Raw genomic sequence first — 22,001 nt, 5'->3', positions numbered from 1 at the left:
ATAACAAACGCCTTAAAAAAAGATGGGGTAGACTGGGGGTTCCTCCCATGATATCTAAGCAACATCTAAGACCCGCAGATGTCTCTAGAAATTTAATCTTTCTCCTCGATGAACGCATACATTATTTCCTCCAGCGCAGAGCACATCACGCGGGCCACCACGACATCTGCCTCCTAGCACGACTGCTTTGTGTACCACACTTGCAGGTTTTTTGAGATGCTCAAGGCAGCACCGATGCCCTCCACGCAAGTTGGCACTCACTGTCCTGGAAGCAGCAGGCAGGGAAGCAGGCAGGGAAGGGACTTTTAGCCAAAGCCAGCCTGCCAGTTTGCTTCCTGGCCTGCAGCACTGGGAGGAAGCATCCTTACTTGGGCTGGAGCTGGCTTGGGATTTGGGATTTGGGATTCAGCGTTTGGTAACAAGGACTGGAATCAAAGGGATCTCCACGAAAACCCACCAAAAAGCAGCAGTTTAATAAAAAGCAAACCAGTCACCTGCAATGGGGATGCTCGGAGGGCAGCCTGCCTGCAGCTCTGCCCGCCGGCAGCTGCCCCTTCCGACCCGGTCCTCATCCCCACTCTGCTCCCGGGAGGTCCGGCGCTCCCGGCACCCCGCCGCGCCATAGATGTATTAATTAATTTCATTAGCAGCTCCGAATAAATACATATCCTCGCACCCGGGAAGCCCCTCCGCCCGGTACCCCGATGCCGGGCGCTATCCCGGCACAGGGATGGAGGGCGGGGCTGGCTCCCGGAGCCCGCCGCCACCAGGAGCCCGACGGCGCCTTCCGGCCCCGCCGGCAGCCGCCGGGGGGCAGGAGCCCGGTGTCCACCAGGCCCCCGCCCCCCCGGGGGCTGCTGTCGGGGCCGGGAAGCGCCGCCGGGAGCCGCTGACGCACGGCGGGGTGTGAGGGCCCGGCGCGGGGCGCGGGGGACGACAGCCCGGCCCCCCCGCTGGCGGCGGCCGGCGCTGCGCGGTGCGACCGCCCGGCGGCGCGGCGCTGCTGCCCGGCTCGGCGGGGCGGCCGGCGTCGGGGGCCGCTCTCTGCCGCCTTCCCGCGCCCTCTCCTCGCTCCCGCAGATCTCGCGAGAGCGGCCGGCTGGTGGCCGCGGGGGCTGTTGCAGCAGCGGCGGCGGCGGCGGGCGGAGCGGCGGCGGCGGCGGGCGGCGGCCGGGGGCGGCCGAGGAGGAGGCGGCGGCGGCGGAGGAGGAGGCGGCGCCGGCGGCGGGGGAGGGGGGGCGCCGGGCGAGAAGCGGCGGCGGCGGCCGAGGCCGAGCGGCGGCGGCGGCGGCGGGCGGCGGCATCATGGCGGACAGAGACAGCGGCAGCGAGCAGGGCGGCGGCGGCGGGGGCGCGGCGGGCGCCGGGGGGCCGGGCTCGGGCGGCGGCGGCGGCGGCGGCGGCGGCCCGGGCGGCGGCCTGCAGCATGAGACGCAGGAGCTGGCCTCCAAGCGGGTGGACATCCAGAACAAGCGCTTCTACCTGGACGTCAAGCAGAACGCCAAGGGCCGCTTCCTCAAGATTGCCGAGGTGGGGGCGGGCGGCAACAAGAGCCGCCTGACCCTCTCCATGTCGGTGGCCGTCGAGTTCCGCGACTACCTGGGCGACTTCATCGAGCACTACGCCCAGCTGGGGCCCAGTCAGCCCCCCGAGCTGGCGCAGGCGGCCGACGAGCCCCGGCGGGCGCTGAAGAGCGAGTTCCTGGTGCGGGAGAACCGCAAGTACTACATGGATCTGAAGGAGAACCAGCGCGGGCGCTTCCTCCGCGTCCGCCAGACCGTCAACCGCGGCCCGGGGCTGGGCTCCACGCAGGGCCAGACCATCGCCCTGCCGGCCCAGGGCCTGATCGAGTTCCGCGACGCCCTGGCCAAGCTCATCGACGACTACGGGGTGGAGGAGGAGCCGGCCGAGCTGCCCGAGGGCACCTCCTTGACTGTGGACAACAAGCGCTTCTTCTTCGACGTGGGCTCCAACAAGTACGGCGTCTTCATGCGGGTGAGCGAGGTGAAGCCCACCTACCGCAACTCCATCACCGTCCCCTACAAGGTCTGGGCCAAGTTCGGCCACACCTTCTGCAAGTACTCGGACGAGATGAAGAAGATCCAGGAGAAGCAGCGGGACAAGCGCGCCGCCGCCGCCGCCGCCCCCCCCGCGGGCGCCGGGGCCGAGCCGCCCCCCGAGGCCGAGGCCGCCGCCGCCGCCGCCGCCGCCGCCGCCGCCGGGCCGCCCGGCGCCCTGCTGCAGGCCGAGGAGCCGGAGGAGGACTGACCGCCCGCCCCCCGGGACGCGGACTGGCCCCGCCGCCGGCGGGAGGGCGGGCGGGCGGCGGGGCGGGGGGGCGGCGGCGAGAAGCCCTCCCCGCTGCCCGGCGTCCCCCCCTGCAGCGCCGCTCGCCCGGCGCCCCCCGCCGCCCGGCAGAAGCGCCTCCATCCACCCATCGCTGGATGTTCCTCCACTTTACCCACCGTATCAAACAGTAAGCAGCTGCTAAAACAAAAACAAAACAAAACAAAACACACAAAAAAAAAGTCAGAAAAAAGTAATAACATTATATATGAACTGTGTTTCCTACTTGATTAAAAATATAAAGAACTGAGTGTTTATTTCCCTAATTAACCGAGAACTTTTGTACACGTTTAAGCTATTATTATTAAAAGTGTTTGCAAAAATGGTCAAGATTATAATATTGCTGAATTATATAAAAAAAAAAAGTCCTTTTCATGTTGAGCTAACATTTGACTTTAGCACAAAAAAAAGAGATATTTTAGAACACGTAAAATAATATTTTTAGTTTTTTCTTCTCATTTTGTTACCAAATTTCAAACCTTACATGGAGGTTACTATAGTATATTTGACACCCTATATACCTGTGATTAGAGATGTGTATATATATATGAGGGCTAGGCATGCTGTGTGTCTGAGCTTTGTCTAAATGTTATGCAGAAGTTTGTAGAGTTAAAAGGTACGTAGGTTTAATTCATGCAAGGTAAACAATAAGTGCTCTCTTTTATACAATATGCATTGCATCTGGACCTTAAACATATAAAAATGGTCAGTGAAACTTCTGTGAACATGAAGAAAAATTATTAAAAAAGGCATTTAAATGAAATTTGCTAACTTGTGATTTTTACGTTTGAACCAAAGTTATTCAAATAGTAAAAAAAAAAAAAAAAAAGAAAAGAGGAAAAGAAAAAAAAAAAGAGAGAGAGAGAAAAAAAAGAAAAGTAAAGAATTTCCTCCCGTAATATTTTTTTCTGCACCTGTTTGGTTTACAGCTGAGTAGACGTATTGTCATTATTGTGTATATGAGATGTACTTGTATTGTTCATAATATATTTTTTTTATTCTGTGTACTTAAAGTACTTAACCTGACGTGCAGCGGTTTCCAGTCAACCTGTTTTTGGACAGCAGGTAGCGAGTCTTTCCGTGTCGCCACTGGCACTAGCACTATCTCCTAAACTCGTGAGAGGTCCGAACCTATGCTTTGATCCCTGCCAGTGCCGTTAACTTCTGTAGGCCTGTTAGAAATCAGTGCGACGCAATTGCAGAGTAATCCTACTGAGCCATGGGGTTCGGAGTTTTGTTTAAAAGTGAAAGCCAAGCCGGTGTGTGTCTGTAATGGATTTCCATGTAGCTGTGGTGCTAGTTATTACTGGCTACATACCTGGCGAGCCTAGCTGTGCCCTTCCCTTCCCATCCTAGCCTCCTCGCTGGCTTGCGCGCTCGCGGGCTCTGGTCAAAGCCTAGGGTAGGGAGAGGCAGATTTGTCAGAACACTAATCTGTCCAGGTGTGTTCTCCAAATTTAAATTGTTTGTAATAATAAGAATAATAATAGACTTTTACAGGTTGTTTTTGTTGTTTTGGTTTTTTTTTTCTTTTAAAAAAAGTTGGTATGCTTTTAATTGACTAACTTCTTGCTGCTGTATAGTAAAATATTAATATATTTTTATCATTAAACTGCTGCATGACTATCATCATTACGAGTGAAGAGAAAACGTTATAAAAAAAAAGATGCCTTAAACAGTGAAAACAAAATTTTTTTTTTCCTTTTCTTTTCTTTTCTTGGCCAGAATTCAGTAGACAGTGTTTCAGAGAACCTGGGATCTTGTTCCACTTGGAATTTTTTTTGGGATGCAATCATTTTTCTTAACATTCTTGGCAAAGTTAGCTTTCTGGTAGACCTAGCTGCTGCGCACAGAAGGCACACCTGTATGAGCAGGAGCTGCCTGCGCTGCTTTACTGATGGTCAAGGATGGAGTTTTGGAAGGGTGGGGAAAAAAAAATAAGCTTGTTTTAAAGAATTTTATTTCCTGCTGTCTTTTTATTCCCATTTGAAATTATAATTCCCTTTTTCTTTTTTTTTTTTTTTTTGAGATGTACTGTAAGTGTCAAAACAAGCTGTTTCCATTGTACCATGCATTATTTCCCTTTAAAGAAGTTTGCTGTTAGTGTTCACAGAAAGTTAAATACGAGATGCCGGTAGTGAGGTGTTTCTATTTCTTTTAAACAATCACTGGAAATGTTTAAAATTGCTTTAATGTGCACTTTCCTATTTCCCAGTAGTAAAATAAGCTTTCGGAGTGCGTAATGTGACATTTGAAATGGTTCTCAATTGCATGTAAACATTTGTCTGATAACCTGCTTTTGAATCGGAGGGTCTGGATGGGCAGTTCCATCGATTATTGTACTTCAACTGTGATGTGTGCGGGACTGCATTCTCCATGCTGCTAGATGTAGTTAGGAAATTAATTGCTTTGGTTTTGCTACTTGATTGATTGTCTCGGTCCTGCTGTTCACTGCCCTCCCAAAAGTTGTTGCGCTGCCGACGGACGCGGTCCGGCGCTCGTAGTTCCACGCCGCTGCGTTGTGTTCCCAGCAATAAGTAGCGGGAGGCGATGAGAGCACGGCAGTGTCCTTCCATTCCCTCCCGGCTCCTGGGAGCATCGCTAACGAGGCAGGCTGCTCCCTGTGGTCTTCCTCACCCGTGCCGCCCGGATCCTGCCCGGGATCCGGCTGACTGGAGAAACGCACGGGCCGCGCGGTTCCAGTCAAACCAGTACAGCCTGTAACAGCCTGCTGGCAGTTTTGTGAACAGTGTCCGAGAACTTGTGGTCAGTTTTTGTCTCGTTTTGGGTTTCTTCTGCATGTTTCGTTGTTTTTCGTTATTTTTTTTTCTTCTTTTAACGCACGTTATGTATGTTCTAGGACTTGATGAATGATGATAATGAAAGACTAAAATGACTGTAAAGGTTCGTGGGATTTCGCTTCTGGTTTTGTTTTGATTTATTTTTTTTTTTTTTTAATTCTTTTTTTTCCCAGAGGTGCTCGGTACTTTACCAGGGCTCTAATATCTCAGTATTTAAAACAAAGTACAGAAAACCCTGTTTAATGTTAGAAGAAGAAAGGTATATTTGACCATATGTGTTGTTTTAAAAAAAGACAGTATGCTCAAATGTGCCAAGTTATCTAATTCCTGAGAAGTATGCCTTATATTTTCCTTGATGATATGCTTTTAAATGTCTTGTAGAATAGGTCCAAGAGCATGATAAAAACTACTTTATAATGACTACGTGCAAGAAAACTTGAAATTCATTGCAATACTGACATTATTTTATTTTTAAGTTAAAGGGACACTGTCAAGTAATTTACCATTGAAATACAACCGCCCTTTAAGTGATTTTATGCTAATGGAGAAATGTCCTCCAAATTCAATGTCCTTACTATTATTTTTTTGTTTAAAAAAAAAGTAAAATTGCTCTGTCTCCGGGAAGTTAAATAAAAAAGAAAAAAAAAAAAACAAAACAGAACGAACCGCTATTGATTCCTGCCTCTCCTCTGTGGTCCCGTTTGCGATGCTGCCGTGAGAGGCAGCCGTCCAGCTGCCTGGGAGCAGGAGGGGACTGGCCGGACCCATCCTGGCGCTGGCTCCAGGCATCTGGTGCCAGGGTGGGCCAGGGCTTCGGCCGGGCAGGAGCCGTGGGGCAGCCGTGCCAGCGGTTAGAAACTCAGCTGTGGGGCGTGGACAGGACACTGAGCTTCCAGCAAGGCATACTCATATGCAGCGGAGAGCTTTTTTTGAAAATTCGATTTAAGAAAAGGAAAAAGAAAAAAAAAATACTTGACAGTGTCACTTTCTTGCGTATCCCTTGCAGGGGTTGAAATGTGCTAAGTGTAGCGCTCGCTGAGAAGCGGTTTGCAACCTGTAACTTGGCTGTTGTAAAGCGCAGAGGGGCTGCCCGGTGCGGGCAGCGGGTGCGAGGCAGAGACCATCCTATCGAGCGAGGCAGAAAGCTGCTGGTGATTTTAACCCCTGCTCAGAGCCGACCGATAACTTCTTTTTTTGGGGGGGAGCAATTACTTTGTTGCCTTTAAAAATAGCACTGTAACCACCTTTTTTATGATTAGCTGTAGTATAACCTTTGTCCCTTCAAACTATGCAAGCTATGAAATGTAAATTAGGGATCAGTTAAAGATAGTTGATTATATTCAATCAGATGGCATTCATGCACTAACTGGAGTATATACAGATAAAGCTATTAGAGTGACTTGTATGCTAACAGCAAGATATAACATACCTACCTATTCTAAAAAAATGACTATTAATATTGTATAACAGGACTGTGGGGGTTGGGAGGGGATGTTATCTCTTACCTTCTTAAAAGGGGATTTAAGATTTTTATAACTGTTTTTTCCATCAAACTTTAATATTTTTGTCAAATTTTTAGGTATTTAATTTGTAAAATAGATTTTACTTTGTACTGGCGTACAGAAAATAGGGGTTGATTTAAACTTTTTTGAAGCCAAGTGATCAAGTACATTTGTAATAAAAAGTCAATGGATCTATATCAGTTGTACTCACTGTTTTCATTTCTTGTACGTTCTAATGCAGTGGTGCTGTATGTCTCCCAAGGAAAAAAAATTGGGGAGGTGGGTGGAAGGAGAAGGCAAAAGTGTCAGCATTGACGCAGCAAATTGATGCGACTTTCCGTACGTAAGTGGCCCGTGGTCAGTGGAGATTTGGTAGATATGCGTTTTTACTAAAAACACGGTGCACTGTTTCAAGAAGGGTTTATGAAAACCTGACGTTTTTGGCATGGCTTCACTTCATGCTTCCACCTTGGTGCCCGTAAACTAAAGCCGCCCTTTGGGAAGCGCGTTTCCCTGGCACTTAAGAAAAACAAAACCAAACAAAGCAAAACTCTGATTTCTTCTAAGGTGGTGAACTATGGCACGTTATGTTTTTGCACCCGCACACTTTGTCTCCCTTCCTCAAAGGTCTGCCACTTTCTTATTTTCTCTAAGTTCAACAGGTTAAACTTTTTTTCTTGAAGTAAAATTAACTGAGTGTTCTGGATTGAAGACTTCAGCAGATCCACCGAGTTTGGATCCAACACTTTGCAGAGCACTGACATAATTATTTTTTGTTTGCTTGTTTCCTTTAAATCCAGACCTCCCATTTCCCGTTCCAGGGCATATACCAAATCTGATTGACTTGTCTGTGGCAGAAGTTGTGGGAGCTAGAAGTGGAGAATCCTGACATTAATGTACAAGAATGCTAAAACAGGTTTATATTTCGGGGGGCTCTCATGAAACACAAAAACTCAAAGTGTAACTAGAACCAACCAGTTTCCTGGGTTTTGCTAGTCCAACGCGTAGAAAACAAGTCTCTCTAGGTGAGTTGGAAAGAAAGCAGCAAAAGCAAATTCTTCCACAACTGTGCAATTTGCTCATTCAAAAACCTGCTGCTTCTTACCAGCTTGGATTGCTTTTTCAGAGGTAGGGCTCTGCCCAAAGCGCTGGAGAGTTTCTCTGTTAAAATGACACTGTCAAGAATTTTTTTATTTCTAATTGCAAATTTAAAATCCTGGTTTGCACCTTTTTTTTTCTTTCTTTTTTTTTTCTTCCTTTTTTTTTCTTTTTTTTTTTTTGCTTTGCTTTTTGTCAGGCTTACCCAAAGTTTCCTTTTATTTTCTTACTATCCTCCTCTGCTGGCTGCCTGCTCCTTGTTAACTCAGCTTGTGTAATTGAAGGGTCACTGTTCATGTTGGTGTTTGGACTATCTGGAAGAGGAGTCCAGTGTAGTTTTAAGTTTTCATGCTGGGTTTTGTATTTTTTGCACATGCACTTCTCTCCCTAAAAGTTTTACTCTTCTTGGCTTTCTTCTGTAACGTGTGAAGATAGGTGAAAGGATCTGAATTTTTGGTAGCAGAACAGAGAAGCGGGCTGCATGCAAAGTGTTGTCAAAATGTTTTGACAAAACCAACAAGGTAAACAAGCAAGTTCCATTTTTATTCTTGATTCCTTCTGCTATTGCCATCTCCTGTGCCACTTGCAACAATGAAAGATAATTTCAGCCCAGAACTTTTTTTCAAGCCTGTGGTTCCTTTTACTCCGCTTACTTGCACATGATTTAGCTTGCTGGCACCGCAAAATGTTGTGCGTGGGTTGCGAACGTGGCAAGGAGATACGTATATAAAGTTTAAAGCTAGTTAAGGTTAATCTAAACGGACTTTAAAAATGATAACCTTTTTTAAAAGCCTGTTTTAACTAGAGCCTAATCTTTGGACCTGAAGTTCATGGCATTTTTTTTTTTTTCTCTTAAGTGGGATCTCTTGTGTTGAAATTACTGAGGGTGATGGCCTGATGACACAGGACACATGTCTCGTGTGGCAGCTGAAGTTCCTCTGCCAGAGTCGGGCTACCTGCTCTGCTCCCATCGGCGATGCTGCCTCCCTGTTCACGCCAGATGGTCTTGGGTCCACTCTGGAAGTTTCTCTTAGCCTGCCTATCCTTCTTTTTTACTTTTTATCTTTTCAAAGCATTTCAGTTCCCTATGGGACTGTGTTTTAGCAGCACTACAGTCTAGGGGAAAGTCAGCCTGCATAGGGGTCCACAATGCATCCCATTTCTTACAAAATATAAGTGGGCTATGAGGCTTTACTGGGCCGTGCATTGCTTGTTGTTAATGCAGGTCTGAACAGCTGTAGATAGCAGAGAGAAGTAAATGCCAAATCATCCATTTTCAGGGGTTCACAGAGTTACTCCTCCAATGGTATACTGGGTATTTTATTGCAATTTGGATGGCATAAAAGTTGCTGATGGAGAAGTACATTGGAAGGGAAAGGGTGAGCGGGTTTGCTTTTGGACATGCCCTCCTGCAGGCCAATATGGTGTCATTGTCACTAATGAAGACATTTCCTGAGCCGGTGGGCTCAGGTGGCTACCAACCTGGGTAAAAAGAGTTTGTCCTAGCTGAGAAGCTCCTAGCAGTCACAGCAGAGGAGGTGGTGTCCGTCTGGAGGGTGGGAAAAGGCTTTCAGAGCAAGGCAGGAGGGCTGGGCTTGCAGAGGTGGACAGTCAAGGTGTGCCTTGGCTGCCGTTCGAGTGCTTCAGCACCTGAACTGGTGTTCAGGGTGGAGGGTAGGGTTCTGCACTTGCGGAGAAGCATGTAGGAGCCAGATGACAGCAGCTCCGGCAGACCCTTTGCGATGGGCAGCCAAGGGGTGTCGGGCAGCTGATCCCAGGGGAGCATGGGGCAGCAGGGACATGGGGCTGAGCTCCCCAGCTCCCTGGCTGGGGTAGCTCTGCTGGTCCCATCTCTGCAATTCGGTGTTTGTACATGGCTGAAGCCAGATGAGCAGTCATGGTTTTTGGGAGTCAGAGCATGTCACGCCTGCCTCTGTAAAGGTAGTAAACAGTTGTGTAGCCTGTTTGAGGCAAAAATATCACAGAAGAGGAAGAGTTGAATTCATACATCAAGGAATGAGGCATGTTTTCATGGAAAAATGTCAGCTGGAGATTAAGTGAGAAAAGATAAAGATAGAGGACTTCTGGCCCTGCTATCTGTCTTTTGAGTGTTGACTGATTAAAACAAGACAGAGCAAATGGCTGGATATCCCCGAACAATGCTTCACTGTCCCTCTGTGGATCAATACTGCTGGCACTCCTTTGCCTGGAGAGGGAATCTGGTCCTGAGCCTTTTGCTCTGGAAGGCACCACATCCAGCCAAGATGGAGCCCTGCTCAGGCTGGCTGTAGGTTTTGCCTGCGTGTGGGTATTGTCTCATTTTGGGTGACCAGGACCCCACACCTGATGTCCCCTGGGCTGTGACAGTGTCTGCAGTAGCTTTGCAGCTCGAGTCGGGTGCATGCTTCTGCAGCAGAGTGCTCTGCTGTCCCTGCGTAACGTACCTTGGTTTTATCATGGAGCAGTCTCAGAGCACATGACCTCATTCGTTTTGGGTTTAACTAAGCCAAAAGACAAGCTCTACCAGCCGATGGGCATTAGGTCTGTCAGACCAAGCTAGAACTCATGAGAGAGTAAAATCCCTGAAACACAGATAACATGACCGTTGGCTCCGGAGCAGTGACTTCTTTGCTGTCAAACTTGGTTCTGGCTGTGCTGAATGCTCGTGTAGACGTAGCCCTAGATAAAACATGAGACCGCCTGTGTAGGTGGCTGGCCGTTTTTGCACCTTGTTGTCTTGAGGCTTAGGTTCACAACACGTGGCATACTTCTGCTCCTTTCTGGATCAGCCGTCAGCTGGGAGAGCGCTTGCTTTGAATGGGCATCTTCTGGATCTCCCCAGCAGGTAACTCAGTCTTAACTCCGGTAATTCCTTGGCTTTGCTGGTCATCAGTTGGTTTGCTGTGCATCCTGACATTAGCTTTGCAAAAATACACAACTTAGCCTTTTCTTAGGCTTAGGCCACGTAGAAGACTGAAGTGAAAAGAGGACTGGCTGCAACGCTGGCAGTGGGAGTTTGTGCTGAGCCTTCCTGGCTGTGGTGCAGAAGGGTTTTTTTCTTGAAACACTATCTTGAAATATGCAGGAAGCAAAGAAAAGCTTCATTCTTTCTGTCGCAGATCGGAGAGGTGAAAGGTGTGGAGTTACATCTGCGGCGTGGAAGGATGTGCCCCTCTTGGCTAGTGAGACCTTGGAGGGAGGCGACTGTTGTGGGAGCTCATCCACTGCGCGTTGCCAGGAAGCCAAAATGCATGCCTTGGAGAGATTTAGACAGCTTTTCAGGGAAAAACCTCTGCACGTTGAAATGTGATCCTGGTCAGCATGTTGATTTCTATGGAGAGCTGCTTGTAAAGGTGGCTTGCAAACGGCATCTGAATCCCCGTGACCATGTTGACCCCAATGGGTTTGGATTTTGTACTGGACATGGTGCAGAGACTGTGTGGCAGCCCCTGCGGGTGACCGTCTTGGTGCAAGAGATTGTGTCTCACTGACACACGTCAGTGGTTTCAGCTGTGAGGTCGCACTGTCGTGCTTGCGGGAAGGTCTGGGAGCTGCGCCTGGGCTCTCAGAGACATCTCAGAGACATCTCATCATCCCGCTGGACCGATGCGCAGTTGCTGTAGGGTGGGCCAGCACAGGCACAGGGGACTTCGGGGCTGGCGTGCGAGGACATGCGAGCCTCAGGCTCTCTGCCGCGGAGCTCACCCCCAATGGCATGTTTTCAGCTCCTCTGTGTCATCAGCTGTGCTGATGTGGCCAGTGCTGAGATGAAGCTGCAGGCTTCATGTGGTGGCTGGAGGAGGCTAAGTCTATATAAGAAATATGCCTGGGTAATTTATATTGCTGGGAGGTGAGGGTGGAGAAAATGAGCAGTGGTGCTTTTTTCCATTGCTAGTGAACGTCTTGGTGTGTGACTCGAGCTCAAATCACCAGGTGCTCATCACATCTGCAGTGTCTTCTACCTACTATGTTAGCCCTGGTCAAAGACTGGGGTGGGTTTTGTTCTTCTAAGTCTGGGTAGAAAGGCACGCTGTCATGTGCCAGTGTGCAGGACAGCATCTGTGCATCTTGGGCAGGACCTGTCTGGATAGGACATCTTGGAGCAGCGCTGTCATTTGAAGGTTAGCTGTGTTGGTTTGAGTGTCTTTCTGTCCCCCCGGTTGGGCTTGCTGTAGTGTCTCACTAGGGAATATGTTTTATTTCTCTGTGCTCTGTCCTGGCTGCATAATAGTTTGTGAGTGCAATGCAAGCTGTGACGTTATTGCCTGTAGTCTCCTGACGTGTGGAACTTGCTTTTCTTGGGCTTGCCTTTTGCTTGAGCATTTAGTATGGGCAGAGGAGCTCAGACCAGCAGCTCCTTGGGAGTGTGCATCAGCCCATTGGCATAAGCTGATCCAGACTCCTCAAGACTCATCTGAGGGTCAAGAGGTGGGTGCTGGGTTTTCAAGGGCCAGCTCTTCTCTTCTGCCTCAGTCCAGCAGAAGCAGGTCCAGCTGTCTCACTTCTAGGTGAACTGTGAAGGCTTGCTGATCTGTCAATACTTCAAGAAATGCCGGGGCTAGGAAGCGTGGATAAAGGATTTTGTGAGATCTGGTGTTTAAACCTCCCACTCAAGTGATGCTGAGGAGAGCTGGCAATGTAGCATTGGCTTATCAGGAACTGTGTGGGCAGGTCAACTTAAGAAAAATGTGTGAGCAGCACACGAGGTGAAGAAAAGAAGCCAGTGTCTTGTCAGGTACAGAGTTATAAATGGGGTCAAAATTTCTTTTTATTAGAAAGGTTATTTTATTTAAATAATAAATGACGGTAGGATCACCGTTGCCAGGGGCTGCTGAAGGGCAACCAGGCAAGTCTCTGAGCAAAATAGGGACTAGAGGCTTTGAATTATTTTCTAGCATTAATAATTCTGAACTAAGCACTGCAAATTCATGTAATTGTCATCTCTGCTTTCATGCATGCAGACAGTTTGGTTTATGGATAGGTCTTTTGACAGTGCTGTGTTCAGAGGCTCATTCAATTTAAAAAAAAAAAAAAAGTTGGCTTCTGAGCTGCAACTGTCAATAAAAGTCCTGGCAAATGAGTCCTTACAGTCTTCTGCAAGGCCATATGTAACCTATCTTGTCCAATGGAAGTCTCTAATTGGTGGTTTAAAGTAATTAAAAAAAGAATCCATTGACAGTCAGTGTATTTTTAGTTTAAAGATGGACTTTATATGGTCATAAAGTAAAAATCCTAGCTTAATTATGGGAATTGAAGAACATTGGCTTAATTGCACTAGGAATTGCACACACAAGTGCAGAGAGGACACACTTTACAAGTGATTATCTTCTGATAAGATACTATACGGTGGAATAAGAGGAGGTGCTCCAAGCTCCAGAAGGCATCTTGAGGCCAAAGTTGCTGAGCTGGTGGAGAAGAGATGGCATTAACTCATCTGCAGATGGTTGTGGTCCATCCTCACCTCAGCACTGGCCGTCTTGCCTTTTATTTGTGGAAACTTGACTTGCAACTGGACAGGATTAAAAGGACAATTTATAATTTAGTACTAAAGCCTTCATTAAGCTCTGTTCTGGAGATGCCTCTAGAAGCTGGGGAAGTAGCTTTGGGAGGTTTGGATGGCAGAGGATTTGGTCGTGGGAAACACAGGCTCCTCTCCTAATGATTAGGAGATCCATCTGATGAGTTGCCTGTTGAGTAGACGAGTAGATCCTGGAAGATATCAGAGTTCTTGGGGCAAGCCTGGGGCTGTCATCCTTGAAGCTGAGATACTTGGGAAGCTAAATTTGGGTGCCTGGGAAGAAGATGGAATTTAGGACATGGCAGTACCTCTTCCTAAATTCTTAATGTGTGCCTGGGAAAATGATAGAAAGGGTATGATAAGTAGGTGAAATTAAGAGTCATGACTTGGCAGCGTGGGCTAGTTTCCACTTTAGCCGAAGTCCCTCTAGACTGGTGGCACAGAAAGTCGACAGGGTTTTGGGAGGATGGACTGAACACAGTGCTGTTGGAAGGCTGAAGCTGTCAGGCCTTGGGCAAAGGCGCTGAACAGGAGTGCCGGGAACAAAAACATGTGCCCATTTCTCTTGGACGGCAAGGGGCAACTTTTTGGCATGCGGTACGAGGAGGTTGAAAGCAGAGTTGTGTACGCAGGAGGAGCAACCAGCTGTAGGGCTGCAGATTGGGATGAGAAACGGGCATGTGGTCCAAACACGAAAAATGTCAGTATACCAGTGTGGAAACATGAAACAAAAATAGTTGTAGACTGCTCAACAGTGTAAAAAGACCTTGGCATAGCTGGTCTAATTGAAACATGGTAGGGGGATGGTGAAAATCAGTAAGATACTGCATTACCTGCCATCAGACTATACCAAATAGGCATGCTACGTCATAAAGGTGTGAAAGAACACTAGATCTAAAAAGTTGCCATAAGATCTGAGAGGAAATTGGAGTAGTAACGACCACACAGCCAAATTTATGTTGGATATAAATCCCATATTTTAATGACACAGAGATTAGGAAATATGCTGTTCCAGACAAGAAGGAGGTTATGGATTTCCTGGGGCTTGGGAGAAAACGAGGCTCATGCGTCTTCATAAACCCGTAAGAAGAAGTAAATTCAATTATGTCCATGCTGTCTGGCCAGATTGTTTGGGAAGGAGCTGGCTAACATTTTGGTGAACAAGCGTCTTGATTTACTTAAAGAATCATTTCTCGTAACAGCCCGGTATAGAGTTAGCCTTGATTTAGGGCTAAAACATAAGAACTGGTTCAAGATATAATTACTATCGAGTCATTAAATAGCAGTGACCACAATACAATTACAGGTTCAACATCCTCAGGGGTGGAAGGCACTGGACTAACAATGAGTCTTGTGTTATAAAATATTGCAGGGGAGAAGATCAGAAAAATGAAGTCCTTAGACTTGTCAAGGCAGCCCCATAGATACCTGGAAAGGTTACAGATATCCAAGTTAGGCAGAGCTTTGTCATGAAGGAGCTTCAGAGCTAAAGTGGAAATCAGTTATGAAGTAAAATAGTTATAAAGTAAAATAGTTATAAAGGAAGAGACTTCTGGAGTCCAGCAAGACTCCCAGAAGTCAGACTCTTGCAAAGTAGACTGAAAGAGCCATGCTGTACAGCAGGTAACCTGTGATCTGGAAATTAAGGAGTTTAGGATGGGCTTTGAAGAGCCAACAGCCTTAGGGGGCAAATGCTATCTTAAGTATATCAGACAGAAGGCTGGGGAGAAAATCTGAGCGTGCAGGACTGAAGGCACAGTAAATTTTCTGCACTACTTCATACTGTTTAAGTGACTTCTTCGCATCATTCTGGAGCACAGGGCATGTTTGAGAGCCTACCTATCCGTCACCTAGTCCTTTTGGATGGTAAAGATAAGGAGCCTCCCTCTGAAATGAGTGTTTGAGGCAGAGATGCTGGAGCAAAGTAGTAAGTACAAGTGGAAGAGCAACAGGTGTACCTAGGAGTTTTAAAAGAGCTTGAGACTGAAATGCTAAAGTTACTAGCAAAAATAGGGCTGTTAGAAAATAGCTTGGTGTTCTCCATGACTAGATAACATCCTAATGTCGGATTATTATTTTTTTAATTAAAGTATTAAACGGGGCACTGGGAATTGCAGATCAGCAACCCTGAACTCCGGTTTGAGAAGGAGAAACTGAAGTGCTGTAACTCTTCAGTATGTGATAGGTTAAAAGCAACATACTTCCTGCAAAGACAGGGGGTTGGACTAGGTGGTCCTTGAAGGTCCCTTCCACCCCAAGCCGTTCTGTGATTCTATGATCAATCTTGTTTTCTGGATAATCTACCAGAATCTTTGAACATGTTGACAAACAGCAGGCAGTGGAGAATCAACTGATCTTTATTTGAATGTTTTAAAAGTTTTTTATCAAGTCCTCCCAAAAAGGTATTAAAAAATTATGCTTGTAATGAGAAGAGAAATACCATGGAGACCTTCTTTGGTTGCAGCTGATGTTGATCACTTGGGCAGCACAAGGTAAACAAAAGTCTAGTTGGAGATGGTGACCAAGGGCTTCCAGGTCTGCATCTTGAGTAGATCTTCAGCCTTTGAGCAAATGAGTTTCCTCTGGAAAACGCTGATTCATTAAAACCAAAGTTGCCAGGTGGAGAAGGATTGATTTTCATTGAACTTTTCTGGTGAGCACATCTAGGTCCAGGCTGCAAAGTCTGGTTGACTCAAGAGGAGAAACAAGCTCAGAATACTGGGTTGCATGACATCTAGATTTCTCCTGTGATGTGACACCCCCAGTGCAAATTCCTAGCCTGAGCTTGACTTGCAGGTCTGCCAGATCCCAGAGCATGCCTCAGCAACTAATGTTGTGGATATGTTCTGTTTTCTTTTGTTTTTACCAAGAAAAACCTAAAAGGTTTTGGTTTTGACAATGGCCAGAAAGGGAAGGAGTGGGGAGAGAGGTCATTTTCCAGGTCTCGGCTAGCTTGGTTCTTGAGGGAGGGTTGTCCATGTGGGCATGCACGCATGCAGACCTGTGTTACCTTTCTTCCCTAGGAGGACCCATAGCTAACTGGTGTGAGCTAGAGCAACCCTTTGCTGTTCTAGCTCTAGTTTTAGGCTTCTTAAAAGTCTAGAAGTCATGGCAAATACCCTTGCTTCTCCCACCTTCCCTGTCTTCAGTAGAAGTACCATCTTGGTACCAAAGAGTAAGTGCTTTGATAAATCATCGGATTTTGCAATAGGAGCAGGTTTAACTGCAGGCACCTCAAGACTTTCAGTTAGAGTTAGTGTTTAAATATAAGAATTGGCAATTGAAAGAGCAGAGTAGTTGGCTTATAGTAGAGAAGTGACTTCAGCCTGGCCATGACTGGAAAATTCATAAGAGCATGATAAGGTCTGGTACTGTGAGTATGCAGTGGTGGAGGCTGACCCTGGGAAATGCAAGGCAATAGGCAGGGGTAAAAAAACAATTTTTAATGCTCCAACAATATTGCTAGGCTTTAAGTGATTTGCTCATTCAGGAAGAAGAATATCTGATTCTGGGTAGCAAAAGCAAATGAAGTGAAGGTGTATATACTGCCATAGAAGATAACCGTGTATTACAGATTTAGGTGCTAAGGTCTGAGAGGCTGCTGTGCGTGAACTGTCCTGTAACACAGTTCATTAGACCCCCACGGTGTCCCTGTGCTGTTTTCCCTTGGTAATCTGGTGGTTGTCACTGGCACAACCTTTGTCCCCTCCCTCTAGAAATACTAATTTCATTAGATTGCTCACTTTAGTTAACTTATACCAGCTGACTTCGAAGTACTTAATATAAAAACATCGTGGTATGCTTGCATGATAGTTATTTGATGTAAGAAAAAAAATCTCTTGTGCTCTCTCTTTAGAAGTTTGGGCTTTGAGTTTCATTGGGGAGTGTTGTACGTACCCAACTGCACGGGATCAGGCCCATCTCTTTTTAAAAATGTATTTCACATCTGAGATTAGAAATGTTCTAGAAGACAAATCAGAAGATTAAGTTGTCTGTTACATGCTCAGATGATAATAGCGACTTGTGCTAAAGGCTGTCTGTCCACATAGAAAACTGCACGGCTGCTTCTGTTTTAACTGCTGTCAAAGGTCTGGCATTTTGGTAATAGTATTTTTTTCTAAATGTACTGAGTATACTTGCCTTTAAATCCTGTTAGGTGCAGATAATTATTGTTGGTATTCTGTAAATTAGCTCTATACTAGCATTCATATTGGACTAGGCTTAATACTGTGAGTGTCAAAGATGACTTGAAAAAGGAAAATTTATTTATACCCTTTTAATGCGGTTCTACTCCATATAGGGGGTTGTTTGTAGAAGTACGAGGAGTGCTACAACTGTCTTCCCCCTTTTACTTGCTGTGATTCTCTGCAGGAGAACATACAGATTTAAATCTATTTTTCCATCCTTTGGAGACACTGTTATTATCACAGTGAGTTCCATGGAAATACCTAGATAAACCAGGCAATAACGCAGAGATAATGCATCTTTTCCATTTTTTTTCTTCTACTGTCAATCAGGCCTCTGAGCTTTTTTTTTTTTAAATGTAAAAAAGTTAAATTGTTTGAGTAAAAATCACTTCCCTCATCTGCCCAGTGTGACATCCTCTAATACCATAGGTCTGTTCAGGCTGGATTATTTGTGGTCTTCCAGAAAAGGTAGACGGGACTGGAAGTACTAATGCCAAAAATTGCCCATGGCAAGGGAGGGAAATCCTTGTTTTCAAGACAAAACCCATCTGGACCCTTTTCAGACACCCCACAGCACACCACAAGGGTATAAATACCTACTTTTTCTTTTCCAGGTGATCTTTAAGGCCAGGTAGCAGTGGGCAGGGTCAGTCTGTCCGGGCGGACAGGACAGGGGTCCTGCTCTGCAGATTTGCCCTGCTTCAGCATCAAACCTGATGGTTTTTAGGCTGGGCTTTTGTCCTCCAAGCGGAGCTCAGCCCTGGCACAGCCGGCCCCGGGGGTTGCCAGTGCCGTTTGGCATCCATGCTGTTTTGCGCTTCTTGCATCTTCACGGGTACAAGACCCCCAGCATCTGCGGGTGATGCTGCCCGCGCATCGCCCAGCTGTTTGGTATGCATTTAGGGAGCTACGTGTGGTTGGCTTTCACCATGTCCTCAATTTTGGTCCCCAGGGCAGAAAAATTAGGACTTTCTCAGTTAAAGAAAAAACAAAAAGTGAAGCAAAATCTCTGGCGAGTGGTGTTTCCCCGCAGTAGTGACGGCCGTTCACCACATGCTTCTGTTCAGCCATGACCCCTGATTCAGTTCTGCTGGGTTTTTAACCATCTTGACCTCATGTTTGCAAATATTATTGGTAATATAATGCTCTATGTACAAATGTCTGTGTGGCTCATGTGTATGTTTCTGTGGTTCAAGTCAGCCACAGACTTCTGGAATTTCATTGTACTTTGGTTAAATGTTGGACTTTTAACTCTTCTACTGTACGGCTTCTTGATTTCTCTTGTCCAATGTGGACCAACTCTATTTTTGGAAATAAATAAGCATGTAAATAAAATGAATGGGTTTATGCCACTTACAAGAAAATGCTTTATTTAAAATATACATTCAGTCTTGTATATTTTATGGTATCTCAGGGAGTGGATGAGGCTCAGGCACCAGCAGCCTTGGTGACGAGATACCATAGTATGTACAAATTCATTTCCAAGTGGTTTCAGAAGAAGACTTTCCATCTCCTGAGCCAAACCCCCGTAGGACCAGCCTTGCGGAGAGGGGGGGGGCGGGGGCGGGGGGGGCGGCGAAGTTCAGAAAGAAACGCATAGTTTAGGGGGAGTAAAGGAAAGAAACATGACTTTCCTCTCAACACAAGGCTTCTGGTTTGAGGTGTCCGGGTGCCAAAGATGCCGCCGAGTGTAGGGATGCCACGGGGCAGTTCTTGGTTCCTGCCTAGGAGCACGTGGAGATCAGGAGCACAATGACTTTTTTTTTTTTTTTACTTTTCCGTATAAACCAATATTTACCAGTAATCCTGTGTTTCTGTTTTTGTTTTTTGGCAGACTTTTACCAGTAAATATCGGTTTATTCCTGAAACCAGAAGCCCTAAACATACCTTTGTTTATAAGGTCAGTTGTCATTTTGTCTCTCTCGTTCCCCGCTCCCCCCCAGTACAATCCGGCAGGTGATTGAAAGGTACCGAGTTTTCTTTCTAGTTTTCCTGCTCTACATCTCTGGGAACTGGAGCCCGCAGGACCTAGAGCCTTCTGTTGGTAACGTAGACCCAAGTTTACAAATTATTGTTTTACCATTTTAAAGTCTGCTTTTAAGGACAGAGGTGTTCCCGGCTACCCACTACGGGAACTGGTAGAAACCCCTGCAAATGCATAAACTGCTTCATCTCTCCGGGTAGGTCTCTCACAAGCATCTTCAGGCTTGGGGCTGAGAAAATAATTTATCCAAAAATATACACTAAAAAATGCCATTTCTGTTTTACAGTGAGCAGGACTGGGGGAGGGAAGGGCGGGAAAGGAATTTGAAAATCCCCCCCCCCCATTTTTTTCTAATTTTTTGCTAGACAGCGAGTGTGACGTGGGGAGGAGGGAGAGAGTTTGAACATTGCCCTTCTTAAACTTGTTGTAAGCTCTTCCTCCAAGGCTGGGAGAAAGGGCAAGTAAAAGGTCTGATCCTTAAAAGGACATTGCTAGGTGTCTGGGACCCCAAAAGCAGCTGGCACTTTTTAATGACGGGAATCGCTTTAGGTCATTTTTGCAGAGTTTTGGTTCATACCAAGACAAATTGACTTGGGAGTGTTGAAGCCTCTTTTTTTTTTCTGCAAGTGTTTGTGACCCAAACACAACAGTGTTATGCTAATACTCAAGAAACAGAGAAGCTGGTGAAGAATAGAAAATGAGTTGAGTGCACAGTCCCAGCCAATTTTTTTCTCCCAAGCAAACAAAATGAAAAAAAAAAAAAAAAAAACAACCCAGCCCCAACCCCCCAAAAAACACAGCCTCCCAAAAAAGCAAGCCAAGGAGGATCTCAAATGCCTAGTCTGGTTTTATCGTACATGGTTGGCAAGAGCATTTTTGGCATAGCTGCAACCTAACTATGTCCCTTTAAGGAGTACCAGCAGCTAATTTCCTCCTAATGAACCCAAAAGATAAGGTTTTTGCAGTTTTTGAGTGCAGATCGAAGCTCCTGCAGCCTTAGTTGGAGTCCAGAATGAGGGGAGCCCTTCCAGCTGTGCACGTTGAGCTGAAAACTACCTTTCCTCCCCTTTTGCAGCCTGGGTGGTTCTGATTGCTGGCAGTTCTGTAATACAACTTTAATCTGGGCAATTGAGGCTGGTCCTACATTATCTTCAGACGTCTTGCGGAGGACTCCTGTTACCAGTTTGGTACTCAAAAGCTACACCCCACCATCAGAAGTCACTTTTTTTTTCAAAGGCAGTGATAGATTACCCTCTCTAACTCTAATGGAAAAATGATAATTGCAATGCAACTGTCTAATAAATTGTTCATATATTCATAATTCCATTGCAATCCCAAATTGGAGAAGAGATCTGTTAAAGGTATATATTAGTCTAGATTTTTTCTTATTGTAAATACTGTAATTTTATAATACTGTCAATATTTTATTAACTTAGAAATATTTAACAGAGTTTAATCTATGGTAGTTGATTTATTTATAGGTTTATGTTGCAGCCAATATTGCATTACATTCTAATGTAAGATTAACTTTCAGCATGTAAACATTTATTTAATATATCATTGGAAAGATTAAGAGAGAAAACTCTCGCTCTTAATCTGTAATATTTATCCCCCAATTCCCAGTTTGGAATTATTTAACAAAATATTAGGAGGTTTCAAGAGCTCATGAATCTAACAACTGCAGTTGGATTTGAAAACTTGAATTTTGAAATGTACCTGGCTCTTTCACCCTGGGAACAAGTTTGCCTCAATATCTAATCTATATATTACGGAAGTCTTTATTTTGAGCAAAGGGACACTGTCAGATCAATTTTAGATTCTTGTTTTGGGTGGGGGGAAGCAAAACTCACACCCAGTGAATGTGTGTTAATTCCTTTTTAATCGCAAGGGGAAAAAATCCTTTTCTTCTTGGTTTGGGTATTTGGCTGGAAGCATTCCTGCAGCAGTTTGCATCCCTGCAGCTGAGGCGCGGGGTGGAAATCCAGCCGCTACAAGGAGTCTCTCCAGTCCTGGCGAGAGGCGAGATGCCTGGCAGTGCTGCCGTGGTCCTGCCATCCCTGGCACCGACTGCAGTTGGAGCTTGGTGAGATGGGTAAAAGTACACAAGGTCTAAAACTTGCCAATTTTTGACCCAAGTTTTTGCTTTTTTTTTAAATCTCTCTCTCTCTCTTTTAGCCTGATGGTGTCCCTTTAACAGCATAAAGATGTTCACATTCTCTGAAAAACCATTAGAAGTGATTTTCTTTTTAAGGCAGGGGAGAATTGGTCTGTAATATGTTTGCAACATAACTTGCATAAAAATACCAAAAATATATCAAGGGTTTTCACGGGAGTTGGTATTTTTTGCGTGTAAAAGTTAATCTTTATTAGAGATGTGCCAATCTATACTGCTTTATTGTAGTGTTGTTACCCTTAGGCATTTCAGTTAACTTACGAATATATACTGTAACAGTATACTTTGTACAGATTTATTTAAAATTTATTTGAAAACTGAAATAAAGTAGGCAGAAAATAAAGATATTTATTTTTCATTTGACTATGTAAGAAGGTATCATTCTTTTGGTT

General features: G+C 45.8%; 1 protein-coding gene across 1 annotated transcript; it reads left to right on the top strand.

Annotated features, from left to right (window-relative positions):
• Window positions 1-663: 663 nt before the first annotated feature.
• Window positions 664-21,999, top strand: PURA (purine rich element binding protein A; the record flags this gene model as incomplete). Its single annotated transcript, XM_087759937.1, has 2 exons — window positions 664-2,476; window positions 19,287-21,999. A coding segment is annotated over one exon (1,605 nt), but the record flags the coding sequence as incomplete, so codon positions are not given.
• Window positions 22,000-22,001: the final 2 nt, after the last annotated feature.

The sequence above is a fragment of the Nipponia nippon genome, unplaced genomic scaffold, assembly GCF_047370975.1.
Source record: "Nipponia nippon isolate SJK-2023a ecotype South Korea unplaced genomic scaffold, ASM4737097v1 scaffold_21, whole genome shotgun sequence".
Classification (NCBI taxonomy): Eukaryota; Metazoa; Chordata; class Aves; order Pelecaniformes; family Threskiornithidae; genus Nipponia; species Nipponia nippon.
Note: the sequence above shows the minus strand (reverse complement) of the source record. Positions and strands in the feature narration are given on the sequence as shown.